Raw genomic sequence first — 15,049 nt, forward strand, 5'->3', positions numbered from 1 at the left:
CGGAGCATTTAACACAATCCATCTCAGCCCTCTAGGGGAAAAAGTGGAGTCAGTGCCAGAAGAATGTGTGAAAATCCAAAGAAGGGCTCCCTGACTAAACACGTGGTGTAGCCCCCCATGTTATTGTGATTGTTGTTGCTCATGGAGGGGCAGCAACGGCATCAGCGTTAGCTTAGCATGTTTTCATGTTTTCTAAGATCATAAACACCCCAGATTGTCTCATATTTAATATAAAAAGGACAAATAAGTGTGCACGTCGGATCCGTATATAGGCTGTTTAGCATGCGAGTAAAAACAAAACAAAATAAATATATATATTTTTTAATTACTGGATTAAATGTAATTAAAAAAGACGAGTTGCCTCGTTTTGGCAACGGCGGGTTGTGGAGAGAAGAACGAGGTCCCGTGTTCTTGGCATACTTTGTTAAACAAGAAACGCGCATGCCTAAATCTATATCGAAACATCGTAGGTACAAAACTGTTATTTTCAGGATTCAAATTCAAAAATAACAAAAGTAGCAGATCTACAAGCTCAAAACACACCGCTTCACGCAACGTTTTGAGTGTGACGCGGAAGTTAGAATATGGACAAAGGTTTCTGTCAAAACAAACTAAAAGAAACTGTACTAACTAAATTTAGAGACAATTGTGGGCTACACAACCCATGACTGATCAAAAATGATAAAACACACAATATGACATGAATACACACCATAATAATCTCAACTATAAACACACCCACACACACAAAACAGCACTCACCCAAATTCAAACATGGCAGTGTACACAAACAAATGGAGCACTCACACAACCCTGAGTACAGCACACACAACTAACCCATGTCACGCAACTAACCCATGTCTGCGTCACATTCGTCTATGTCGGCCGCATGTTTGGAGCTTCCGTTCAGGAAGCCGTTGGAAGCAGATTCTGATACTCCATTAGTGAAATGATCCACTTCCATATCTACATCGTTACTGAGAGAGAGAGAGAGAGAGAGAGAGAAATAATATAATAATATGTATAAAAATACATCCAAACAGAATAGTCCTATCCGATTGTGTTCAACAACGCTAAACATTGCAGCTGTACGGAAATCTTGGATTATCCTGTTTGTATCCGTCAAGTTTTTGTTTCCTAAAAAACTAAAACTTTACAGATACAAAGAGGGTAGTCCAAGTTTTCCGTACATCTGCAATCCTTTTTGTTTGGAATAATGGCCAAAGGTTGGTATCGTAACTCTAGATGTCAGACATATATAGCATCCGAGTCCTGAGCGACTGCGGTTAACCAGATAGGGTTTAAGTGGTTAATCCAAACCAGTTCCTTGGTGGCTGCTCTCTAAAGCCACATTCCAATACCACAAATCTCGGCCACTCGCTCACTCACACTCAGTCACGCCAGCATGGTGATGCTACGGTGAAATTGGTGACCAGCTGAAATTTGTCACAATCGTGTTGACATAATGTCAGTGTCCGAACGTAAATCAGTGCAGTTTATTCATTAGCAGAGTTCAACCTAGCGGTATTTAGGCCTTGTATTTAAAGACTTCCATGTAAGTTGTGTGAAGTCCACAAGATGGTCACATATTTCGACAGGTCACCAATTTGCCATGATGGAGTGACCGAGTGAGCAAGTAGCCGAGATTACCTGGTGAAGGGCTGTTGGCTGCTCTAAGACATGCCTGTACCTACCTGGTGAAGGGCTGTTGGCTGCTCTAAGACATGCCTGTAGGGCTGTTGGCTGCTCTAAGACATGCCTGTACCTACCTGGTGAAGGGCTGTTGGCTGCTCTAAGACATGCCTGTACCTACCTGGTGAAGGGCTGTTGGCTGCTCTAAGACATGCCTGTACCTACCTGGCGAAGGGCTGTTGGCTGCTCTAAGACATGCCTGTACCTACCTGGCGAAGGGCTGTTGGCTGCTCTAAGACATATCTGTACCTACCTGGCGAAGGGCTGTTGGCTGCTCTAAGACATGCCTTTACCTACCTGGCGAAGGGCTGTTGGCTGCGGCTCCCATTCAAGCTGATGTCGGCAGCTGGGAGGGCGGGGCCAGAGACAGGGAGGCAGGGCTTATGACTGTGAGGGGAGGAGCTATGGCTCTTGCCAGACATCACGCCGTTACAGCAGTTGCTGTCAAACCCTGGAGGAGATCGAGAGAGCAGGGGAGGAGGTTAACATTGGAACTTTTCTAATTCAATCGATTGTTGACACCCTCCCCAACCGCCAGAATTCATTCAGATTTTTTATGGCAGTGCTTCTCAAACTTTTCCGTGCCAAGGACTCCCAAATTGAGAGATAAATAGAGATAGATAGAGAGAGATAGAGAGATAGATATAGACATATATCTTCACCATCTTCTTCTTATCTATAAACAATGACCACACAGCCATACATTATCCCTTACTTATTGATTGCATACCTGGCAGGTAGGGTTGAGAGGTGCTGCCTTTGTGGGCGGGGCTACTGAAGGGGCGGGGCGAGCCAGGGTAGCTGTCCTGGGACTTGGGGCTCCGCCCACCCAGACACCTGACCTCACTGTCCGTCCCATTGACCATCTCTATGAACTGTCTCACCCTGGAGAGAGAGAGAGAGACACACAGTGAGTGAGAGACACAGAGGCAAAGAGAGAGAGAGAGGGACAGTGAATTTGACTGAGAGACTGCCATTGGATTATTTAGAATTTTATTTTTTTCATGTCATATGAAAGCAGGGAATCATAGCTTCAAATTGACACATTGGTTGTTCAGTTTGACCCACCAGTTTTGGAGATATGGTTTATAGAGTAATGTCTTGCAGAAAACAGCGAGTTGAGAAAACAGGCTTGAAAGGTTCACTTCTGTGGTCTCTAACATTACACCTAGCTACATGTTTAAGCATTTATTTAATATTTACATGTCAATTTCAGCTCTGACACTTATTTCAGACATGCTCTAGTATGTGAAGAGTCTGCCTGTGCTATTAACTCATTTGAAAAGCTGGAATGTGCGCGATGGCAGTCTCTCAGTCAAATCTGGTCACATATAACATCAAATATACAGGAAAAGACCATGCAGGGTCAGAAAGCCGATCTACAATCTCCTGGCGCACCGTGCTGTGTGCGACACGTTCACAGACAGATAGATGGTCTTACTTGAGCATGAAGAGCAGGTCAGGGTTTCTCTCCAGTAGAGATGGGTAGAGCTGCTGGGTGGTCTCGATGGCTTCACCCATTCTACCTGACAACACCAGCTTCTGGATTTCTGCACAAACGCAACACAAACGCATACTTCCAATTCCTGTAACCTCTTAGAATTAAGAAATGTATAGAGCCTAGTTAATGGCTGTCCACTCCACACCATGAATGACAAATATAATAGAACAATAAATGTTTTAAAAATAACCATTCACACTCAAGAGGTCCACATCACAACTGTAACAGAAGACAGTGGTGAACAAACTTCAGTGTTTGGGATGGATTATAATTTTCTGTGAGTGACTCTTTCATCCCTCAATGTACAGGGCAGGGCGTCACGTTCAAAATGATCATGTTCCAAGTTCCAACATGTTTACAAAACATAATGGAAATAAAATCCGAAAGGGGAAGCACACACATCTCAGAACATTCTACGGGTGCGGAACAAAAATGCATACAGAAAGAACGTAGGAAGTCCGCACACCGTTCTTGAGCTCCCAAATTGTATATAAATAGATAGTGAGGAATCGAAGACCCGGAAGGGAAGAAACATTGTTTATCTTTATTAATAAAATGTGTGTGGAATTTCTACCTTCTTTCTACATAACATAATGGTTCATGCTCACATCATTATACTTAGTAATTGCGACTGTAGGTTGCAGTTTACTATGAAAACCTGCATTTCCCGTCAGTCACGCCTCGTGACATGCTCCATATATGGCCGATTGGCCGTCTCCATTAAGTTCACGACACTGACCTCATCAAATAAAACTTCTTCTCCATGTATAGCCATACATGGAGAAGACTGGATCATCACCTAGATCTGCATATATGGAGCCGGCCAGCAACTGCAGCAATCTGACCTCACGGACACCAGATGTATAGTTTAACTCCTGCTTCTCAACTGTGCCGTATTAAACAGCTCTGTTTCAGCGCGACCTCGCTCTCAGGGCGTCTTACTGGTTTTTATAGTTATCATCCTTCCTAAGGACAATATCCCTTTATAACATGTGTGAGTGTGTTACGATAGAAAGCATGACGCCAAGCACTTAGTACCGCATAGCAGCACACACACACACACACACACACACACACCCCCCAGTGTCAATATGTTGTCGTATAACACAACCTTAGAAAGACACTATTGTTGCCGTTGTTCCTCCGTTTCTTTATCACCATTTATGAATGCATGTCAACTGTCAAGACAGACAATGACGACAATATTTAGCAATTAAGAAATATTGTTCAACAAAAGAAATGTAGTTCATTCCTTTCCAACGCATTCAGGTGTGTAAGAGCGATATACTTTCAATTAATTCATTCCATTTTGGGTATTTTTAGGTGTAGGCTGGTAATCTGTTTTAGGTGCCTTGTCCTACAAAAAAAACTTTAATTAATTTGCATAAAGCTAATATATTGTCGTTAAAATTATTTTTTATTGATGCTACTTACTAGCCTGGCCCCAGCCCTGAATCGCTAGCCACACCCATTAAAGTAGCCATAAACGCCAAGACGTCTAATTGCCTATTAAGTAATGGATGCCACGGGCGTCAAGACTTCTTCTCTTGGGAATTCATTTTTATTTAAATTTCATCCATATTTTGAAAATTCTGGTGTACAGGTGATGACATGCACATTACATGCATAATAGAATTACAAATTATTTATTTTATAATGGGAGAATTGGCACTCAAAGCCTAAACTGGTGAACACCAGGTGGCGCTGAAAGAGTTAAGGAGATATGTTCTAGCGATTCTGAATAATGAAGTGAAACGAAATGAAAATGAGTGTCAGGCTAGCTACTTACATTTCTGACAGCGGTGGCCATCACTAGGTTACAGGTATAATAGGTACGAAATATGCTTTTATAGACAGATATTGCCCACTTGCAAATTGCAATACCGTCAAAAGCCAACGAAGATCTAATTTTAGCCTGTGGTATTCGTGTTATAAATACCACCAGTGATGTTGAGTTGAAACAATAACAGTCATGTTTCTGTTATAACATGTTCTGTCATCACAAGCTTACACCAGGCATAAAGTAGAGGGTGGATGTGCTAGCCTTCATACAAATAACTACTGCTGGAAATATCTTAGCAATTACTCAAATAGATACAATTTTCGATGAATGGGATAATGCTTTGTTTATTTTCTTATAACAGTAAGCCCTGTTGTGAGCTTGTAGATTACCTATTGTTCCACAACACCATTGGTCTATTCCATCCAAAAAACCTTTCTATTAAAATATTATTTTATAATCGATAAACCAAAACCTGCTAGATAGAGCTTCCAACAGCCATTTTCTCATACACTGGCATTTTTTGCGTGTGCGTGCGTAAAAACTTGTGGGCATGCACATTTTACCTTTTAATTTCCACAAATTACAATAGATTTTTACAGGGAAACAAATATAACTTTTGACAGTACACATGGCACCTTCTCCTCCACACAGTAGCACACACACACACACACACACACACACACACACACACACACACACACACCTTGAGAAGAACAAACAAAAGCAGCTTCCTCTTCACATACAGGCAATATAAGAGTCTTCCTCCCTCTGGACATGAGGATAAATATATCATCAATACTGCGTGCGTGCGTGCGTGTGTCCACATTGACTAATATGGCTGCACCAGTTAATCGAACTAAACAATTTAATCAATTATTAAATCTGTGAGTTTATAGAAAGCTTAAATTAGGTTTTCATACAGACTAAAAACTATTTTTTTGCGGCTCGATTCATTGATTTATATTAAACAAGGAAAATTATCCACACAAAAAAGGGCTCCTCGGTTGATGGATGAATCAAAAAAGTAATCCATTAAATCATGAAAATAATGGCTAGTTGCAGCTCTAGTGAATTTAAAGGACAATTCCGGACTAGGCATTTTTCTTACCTTCTGATTCTACCCATTTTACCCTGTATACACTTACACTGCATGTTGGTTTGTGTACTATCGAGTGAGAAAACAATGTTGCACATTAAGCTAATCATTGTCTGTGTCTGGGTGTCCCGAGACACCCAGTTGAGGAAACCACTGCTTTGCGATACTGTAACTCTGTCACTGAAGCTCAAATTGTGTCACATTGTCACCCAGTGTACTCACTCTGTCTGTTTTTGATGGAGGCCAGCTCCTCGTGCACGGCCTGGTCAGTAGACTTGGCGAAGGCTTCGGCTGTGGCGCAGTAGCTGTGGTGCACCAGGTAGGAGGCCACCATCCTGACAAAAACGAAAACAAATCACACCTGTGTGAACCGAGTGGTGCAACTCTGTGTGGGGAACGCACAGGAACGCGGCCAGGGTGCCGGCCCGGTTGTGGCGAGCTGCCCCGCTTCCGAAATGGTCGAGAAATGACAGAGTTACCGTGTGGGGGTCCCCAGGGGGTCACTGTACTGTACTGTCACACCCGAAATCACGTAATGGCTGCTAAAAACTCAGCTTCCCATCATGCACCTGTGCACAGTGTGAAGCTCAACAGCGCCACTTTGTCACATGTTGGTACTCTAAACATACATACACGTACATACAAAGGGGCACACATTGCTGTTCAATGGAAGTACTTAAAAAATACTTCACTTTTCAGCGCGGCATGTATGGGAGAGTAGGAATCTAATGTGCAGGTTAATGCATCATGATTGAAGTAAAGAAATACCTTACCACCTTGCAGACAAAGTTATAGACTATGGGCTATATCTTGCGCCACCCCTTAAACCTTATCTCTAAACTTATTTGCCATTTTTTACTATTTAAAAAAACCTTTTAAAATAGTTCAAATAGCTGATCTACAAGCTCACAACGTGTAGATGTAGATCGGCTAGTTGAACTATTTTAAAATGATTTTCAAAATAGTAAAAAATGGCAAATAAGTTTATGGATAAGGGAGGCGCAAGATGGACCAATGCAATGTGCAACTAAACAACCATTATACCCCAATGGAAAAGTTGCAAAGTAAATAAAGGGAGACACGATGAGTCGCCATCTATGGCATCATGGCAATGACCTCTCTGTGGCCCTTGAGAATTTACAGATCATAGCGTCTAACATGTGGCTTATAGATTATGTGCTTATACACTGATGTATGTAAACTCCACTCATTCGATGCACTTTGTCTTACAGTATATCAGAGCAAACAGTTCATGTCCTGGCTTCTCCCCCTCCTAAATCTCTATTGTATTGTTGACATTTATAAACATGGACAATCTCATTTCCCTTCCAGCAAGCTGTTGCCACACAGCTTAAAAACATCCTGTTTTTAAATCCTGGGGCTAAAACAGGACTTTCTCTGGGGTAAGAGTGATGCCATTCTCTCAATCCCAATCCCCATCAAATGGAGATTAATTCTATTCAGAACAAGTAATCCCAGTAGAAGAGAGCTAATCCCCATTAGAGCACGGGCCGATGGGAAACGTAGTTTTTTTTTTAGCTCTTGCTCGTGGATTAAAGCTATATAAAATATCACGACTTGGGCTGCGCGATATGGACAAAATGTCATATCTCTGTATTTATGCCAAATATTGCGATATCGATACGATATTACTGTTAAAATGAAATATTCTATATATTTTTTTTAAGTGTTACATTAGAATAGAAAGGAGAGGTTGCACAGCTCCTAGTCACGATGCCAAAAATACTATTTATTGGGTTACCAACGTTTCGACAAACAAATTGCCTTCTTCAGGGTACCTGCTTACCCTGAAGGCAATTTGTTTGGCATCGTGACTAGGAGCTTTCCTTTCTATTTTAAAGTTTGCGTCCCATGGTCAGCACCTCCCTACTTTTGGTGTGCGCTCCTACCTTTATGTGTTACCTTTAAGTGTAACATTGAAAACTAAAGATTATTCAAAACAACGACACTATAACAAGTCAATATCACTCATTATATCAACAGTATATTGACAATATATCCAGGGTTCACACACGGGAATGGAATTTTTGCCAATGAATTTCCAAAACGTTTTCCAGAAATTTTACCCAGTTTCCAGGACTATAACAATCATTCAGCGCGATAATGAGTATCTTACACCTGACCTGTGTGCGGTGGGGACGGGCAGTGTAGTGGGGTAAGGTATAGAATGTGGAATGCTATTCCAAATAGTGAGGTACACAGTCTACGCACATTTTGTTTCCCCACACGTAAATTTGGATGCTATTGAACTGTTGGGAAAGCTCACTGGTGTTGGCGCTGGAGTTATATAAGTAGCAAGTGCCCACAACACTTCAGCCGACAGCTGGTCAAATGAAGCTGCGATGGACGGGTTGAGCGTGGCTTGTCGTCTTGCCATTGTAAGAGAAACAGTAAGACTTCATCAACCGTGAAATACGCACAGACACCCGCTGTCTGTTTAGCAGCCTTTTGGAGTTAAACGTGTTTCTTTGCTTTTCGCATGGCTGACCAGTGCCGATTCCCCCGTGTTCCCAACAGCAAATGTTTTGATGCATCATTTGCAGCCAGCTCGATTCGTGTCCACTTCTCACTTTAGCCAGTCTTTATAGTTTTCATTTGTAAGCCACAAATTATTAAAATCACATTTCCCAGGCATTGTGTGTGCTACTTCAACGGATAATTACTTTTAGCTCAATTGCTTACACTTCATCACTAAAGATTCACGTGTTGCTCTCGGTCATGCACTGCAGCTGCACAGGTTGGTGTCACGTGACAAAGGAACAGACCTACAACTACAGTAACTACACATCACGCTGAAGCTTGTAGATGTGTTCTTTTTGTCACGCCCTGTATACATTACGCTGCAATCATGCAATTTTAATTTGCTAAACAAATACCCTAAAACAATACATAGTCAAATAATTTTGCAGGACCCTTGATTCATTTCAAATAGCCTACCGGTATCTACAAGCTGTGACGCATTGAGAGCTTGTAGATTGGCTGTTTTCTCTACGCATCGTGCTTCCATAGAAGACATGCATGACTTGCACAGCATCCAAATGACTGTAATCAGTCATGGCTGACTGAGAACTTCAATCCATGGCCCTTACTTTTGGATCATGGACTGCCACTCTCCCTCTCGCTCTCCGATGGGGAAGCGGTCGATCTGGGACTGGATCTTGGTTCTCCACTCCCTCATGTAGTCCTCGATGTCGAACACGAACGGGTGCTGGCCAAAGTTGGCGTCCACCACCTCGCCGGGCGTCTGCAGGCCCACTGTGGGGTACAGGTTGGGCTGGAGAGAGAGAGAGAGAAGGGCCAAGGAGGTTAGGGAGATATCTGCCTCGAAAACTATATTGCTTTCAATGTAATGGGTTCCGGGACCCAGGGGTGTACAGTATTGCATCCCAGGAAATCTGGAGGGTGCCATGATTGTGTCCTTTCTCAATTTAGTGCGTCTAAGAATGCAGACTATTTGCATCACTGGATAAGCTATTTCCATTACATTAATGTTTTAGTATAAGGAATTAAACATGTTATTTGTCATGCATTTTGTTTAAAAAGCCAAACATATGTGAATCTTATTCATAATGTTCCGATGTTCCAATGACAGAAACAAAATTAAATCGTTAATAGCAATTAGCCTAGTTGAGTGACAATCAACAAGTAGTACAATTTCATAAGGGTGAGAGCCCTGTCCTGTCCTGTGTGCATGTGTGTATTATTCACTTCATGCCAACGTTAGTGACAGCCCACTAGGCAAGTAAAGGTCATCTGTGCCGAGGTGACGCTCAGCAGCGCTCCATTCTGGTCAGACATGAATGCGTGGCACTCAGCCAAGACCCCGTGTTCCTGCTCAATGCTTTGATTGTTCTGAACCAGGTCTCTGGGCGCTGGTCTTTACAGAGGAAGGAACAAGCCAACAGACCATACCATGCAATGGACCACTGTGTCCTGGTGTGTGGTTAATGCATGTACAGCCTCCTCCACTGAGCCTCATTGTGGTTCTGGAGGGGTAATGGGCGGATTCACGGGAGGGGTTCCAGTGTGTTATAACTGTTATGGGCGAGTCGTGGGAGGCGTTCACGTCATTGTAAAAACAGGAGGAGCAGGCAACCACTTCAAAACCAGCAAACATATTCTGGGAAAACCGTCGCAGGAAAATAGCAGATGGACAAGCTTCGTTGATCGGCTATTTTCAACTAAGATATTTAATGCAGAGCAAATGTTACTGAGGGACTTCGTTCAACAACGTATCAATGCTTTTATTTCTTCTTTTCTTCTACGTTTAACCCTTATATGTTTCTCTACGGACCCGAGTCCGCTAATAAAGTTTGAATTGAAAGCCTGCTACTAAAATAATCCATCTGACGTCAGAACTTTCTTCCGATAGCCTCTCAGAAAAACTAAACTTATGACAGTGTCCCTTAACCCAATCTAGGCCGAACCCGCAATTTCTCGGGTTTATTGCTTGTACCTTTGTGTGACAACCCAGGGAATCTCGGGTTTCTTTAATGTAATTTAATCCAGCTTTAATCCCCCTTTAAAAGGTGCACACACGCATGCACACGGTCATTAGTGGTTTTTAGTGCTAAGAATGGGATAAAGTACCATGTTGGGAGCTTAATAAAACATTAATTTGAGGATGCGCTAAGCATAATAATAGTCTGATCATTCGTCCACAGCCGCGAGCGAGACTGGCAATGGAGGACAATTACGTCCGGGTCGGCCGGATAAGGGCTCTTCTTCTCTGCTCATTCTGATGGCACTGGCCTCACGTTACCGCCTATGGTAACGGGAGGGAATGTGTTTAATACCACCTGCCAGCTGCACTGTTCTGAAAGTTAGACCCACTCCTCACTCAGTAATTTGATTGAATTAATCACAGCCATGCTCGCACTGTCTCGAGACGCTGGATTATTTGTGTACATCTAGCATGCTTATTTTAATACCTGGATATGGAGGAGATGTTTTGCTATTTCTCGCGACAGTTTGTGTTTATCCATGGTCACTAGAGAGGGATTTCAGAGGTTCTATAGTTCCTGTCAAATGGTAACTGCTGGCAGAATAGCCTGGACTGCATGCAGAAATAAAAATAAATATAATCCCCACCACCGAACTTCTGACCAATGACACTGTTCCAACTACTACACACTGTTCCAACTACTTCAGATATTAAAGATATATTGAATTTGATGTCCAGGGGTGACCACAGTAAGTGCCGAGATCACCCATGAGAACTTCTCATCAAGTGACAACCTACAAGCTCACAGCTCGTAGTTGGGCTAAAAAAAAACCTAAATGTAATGACTACAATTCCAAGTGCTTGGAATATATATATATATATATATATATATATATATATATATATATATATATATATATATACACACTTGTACAAAAGAGCATAAATCTGGCTATTGTGTACACCAATTAGGACATCTGAATAATTGAAAATAGAGTTAAGACACTTACCGGTAGATCTGTGAAGGCAATACCTGAAACAAAGATAAAAGAAAGAGAATGTCAGCACTTTGGAGCTCTTAACCATCACAGCAGCACATCTTTATCCAACAAACGTCTCAGTCAACGTTTAGATTCATTACAAAACAAACATGGAGAAATAAGCAACCTAAAGCACTTCAAGAAGTTGAAAGATGCTGTGAAAAAGCCAAAGGCTAGTAAAAAATAAGACTGCAAGGAAAAGTAACGTTTGGGCAACCTTTTGATGATAATTTCTTTCTGCTGGAATAAGGCTGCAGCCAGCAGGCACATAAATCCAGCAGCCGGGGGTGTGGAGTGGGATTTTATTTTTGGCCTAAAATATTGTCTATATACAGTACATACATTCACCATTGACCATACCATTAACAACCTACATAAAAGGCAAACATTTCAAAATGTAAGTAGCATGTGACGTGTGAAACTAGGGGATATTCATGATTCTGAATCCATTGCAAGCATTATTTTTGCACAATACCGATTTTGGAGAGACCTACACCACGATGCCGATGTTTTGGACCGATGTTTAGTAATCAATTAAAATAAAATAAACATTTAAAAAACTTCTAAACTCTGCGCCCGGCTTTTGTATCAAAATGAAATGCACCCGGACCCTGAAGTCATACAGCATGATAGAATGTAAACATACACATATGCAATATCAGAATATCTTATTCTTTTCATAAAAAAAATAAAAAAATAATCTGTATTCTGTAAACAGTATGTCTGACTGCATTCTCATCCAACTCAGCAGCATTGAATTATTATTATTTTTGAATGAAAAGTAAACCCCTTTAGCAGTTTGGCAGCTGGGGCACCAGAACGGTTTTAAGTCTCCACTTACTATAAGCTGCATTACAAGAAAAAACAAAAAGACGTTGCCGTTTGCCAGCTTAGGTCAACTATTCTTTTCAAGTGAATTACTACTTTCTCAAGTGAACTAGTACTGCCACTCAAGCAGTGGCAGATGAGAGAATACACGAAACTGAGCTTTTCAGCATTGTGAGTGATACACTACACAAATGCACCTTGCAATAATACATTACAGTAATTTATTTGACACAATGGAATTATATATTCTGTATTTTATTCGTGCTTGGTAATAGGAATGAGGCCGGGGATAGGCTGTGTGTGCAACAAGTGAATAACAAAACGTGTTTGTGACTGTCTCATAAAACAACAAAGTCAGTTAACATGATGTTCAATGAGGGATATTAATTGATATAATTAATTATGTGCCACTATGTTACTAACTAATAACTGCTGCTTTTTCACGCCAAACTTTTCAGGAATCAATTCCTATTGCTTGCTGGAAAATGAGTCTCGTAATTTGGGGGTTATGCCGTGTTTTGTCTAGTTTATTTATTTGTATTTGTCGTTGAACAAAATGTTGGGGTTTTAGCTGGCTAAAAAACAAATCTACTGAACTTTGTACAGTGTTGGCGACAGGCGTGGGACCTCCTCTGCCCCCACACACGCATCATGGGGAATTAACGTCTCATACAAACCTTATTGTTAATATCTATTTATTTGTAGCCTAGAAGACGATTAAGATTGTAGTGTGCTCGTGCTCTAATAAACCCACATTAAGAACAAGCAGTAAAGGCTCCAAGGAGTAGACAGGTCCACAAACACGTTTTAGGCATTTTATTGACCTCCAAAAGTGTCTTTAGACAATACAAATACAAAAATAAATAACTACTGGCCAAAATAATGTTCCACAAACAGGAAACAACATTAACACTTAAGAAAATAACAAACAGTAACTGTTACAGGCTTAAATGCCTCCTGCGATGAGGCCCTGTCTCACAGTTCTAACCTGTTGCTCTTTCACAACTAGCCTCAAGTGAGACTGAACTGCCTCCACCTGCAGCAATCCTGCTCTTAAACAGGTGGGGCAAACCATCCTCTGACAGCAAGTGATAATTAACTCACCACACGGCTAACTAAAGCCTACGAGTAATCTTTCACACTACTATCTTTTAGAGGAATATACAATCAACTACATTTGACAACACATTACATTTACTAAGACAACATAATGCAACATAAAAGGAACAAACACCCCTCCTCCTCCACAGTACTTGGCACCCTCCAATCTAGAGAGGAGTGCCAGCCCTGCAGAGGGGAGACAGGTGACAAATAATGCAACCTCAGTGTCAATACAAATATAAAAATTGTTAAACCTCTTGCAATCATTGTGTGGAATAATAACAATGTAATTTGTACAATATATATATATAGGGCACGGGCTGCCCCGTAACACTTCCCCCCACCCCTTCAGAAGACACCCCCTGTGGCGTCCTAAAAGACATCTGCTGTACAGTTCAGACCCCTTTCTGTGGAGGGCCACAACGTTGAAAGGTTGTAAGGCATGGAACCACATCATTCTGGCATTTGTGTCCATGTCCTTCTCCACCCACCCTCTTCAGCTCTCACCTGGCCCGTAGCACCAGTGCTGCCACCGCTCCTGCTGCCGACACCCGATCTGTCGCTGCCACCGACAGTCCTCGCCGCCCCCCCAGCAGGCACTGGGGGTGGCCACCCTGGTTGCCTCCATGCCGCCTGGGGCTGGGTGATCTGGTGGAGCTTCCGCTCCTGCTGCTCCCCCCTTCTCCTTCTGTCCTTCTCCATCTGGAACTTCCTGGCCAAGTTGGAAGCCACTGCCCCCCGGGATGAGGTGGTGCTCACTACTGGACACCTTCGTTGGTCGTGTGGCACCCTCTTCCTCTGAGGCTTCTGCTGCTGATGTTTGGATGCACTGTGGACTGTCCCTCCCTTTTATCCACTGCCACCAATTGTGATAATGCCAACCGATGGTCGGAGGCTCCAAGGAGTAGACGGGTCCAGAAGCACGTTTTAGGCATTTTATTGACCTCCAAAAGTGTCTTTAGACAATACAAATACAAAAATAAATAACTACTGGCCAAAATAACGTTCCACAAACAGGAAACTACATTAACACTTAAGAAAATAACAAACAGTAACTGTTACAGGCTTAAATGCCTCCTGCGATGAGGCCCTGTCTCACAGTTCTAACCTGTTGCTCTTTCACAACTAGCCTCAAGTGAGACTGAACTGCCTCCACCTACAGCAATCCTGCTCTTAAACAGGTAGGGCAAACCATCCTCTGACAGCAAGTGATAATTAACTCAACACACGGCTAACTAAAGCCTACGAGTAATCTTTCACACTACTATCTTTTAGAGGAATATACAATCAACTATATTTGACACATTTCATTTACTAAGACAACATAAAAGGAACAAACACCCCTCCTCCTCCACAGTACTTGGCACCCTCCAATCTAGAGAGGAGTGCCAGCCCTGTTTTCTTGTAAGTGCCTGGCGCCAAACATGAGCCAACAACAACCCAAAATGAACATGTCGAAGACGCAGCTGGCACCAACGCCGATGCTTCCACAAGCGCAGAACAATCAGCTGATACCAAGGCAGCTGCTGCAGGTTCAGCAACA

The 15,049-nt window shown here is 42.2% G+C and overlaps 1 protein-coding gene across 1 annotated transcript in view; it reads right to left on the bottom strand.

Annotated features, from left to right (window-relative positions):
• The window catches only part of ranbp9 (RAN binding protein 9), a 40,634-nt gene that overhangs the window by 5,882 nt on the left and 19,703 nt on the right, over positions 1-15,049 (bottom strand). The window contains exons 5-11 of the mRNA XM_080778765.1: positions 11,548-11,570; positions 9,183-9,367; positions 6,295-6,407; positions 3,134-3,242; positions 2,423-2,577; positions 1,990-2,143; positions 856-977 (exon numbers count right to left, since the gene is read on the bottom strand). Coding sequence (XP_080634891.1) covers positions 856-977; positions 1,990-2,143; positions 2,423-2,577; positions 3,134-3,242; positions 6,295-6,407; positions 9,183-9,367; positions 11,548-11,570 — 861 coding nt within the window. The remainder of the gene's footprint in view (positions 1-855; positions 978-1,989; positions 2,144-2,422; positions 2,578-3,133; positions 3,243-6,294; positions 6,408-9,182; positions 9,368-11,547; positions 11,571-15,049) is intronic.

The sequence above is a fragment of the Protomyctophum bolini genome, assembly GCF_963924005.1.
Source record: "Protomyctophum bolini genome assembly, chromosome: 12".
NCBI classification, from domain to species: domain Eukaryota; kingdom Metazoa; phylum Chordata; class Actinopteri; order Myctophiformes; family Myctophidae; genus Protomyctophum; species Protomyctophum bolini.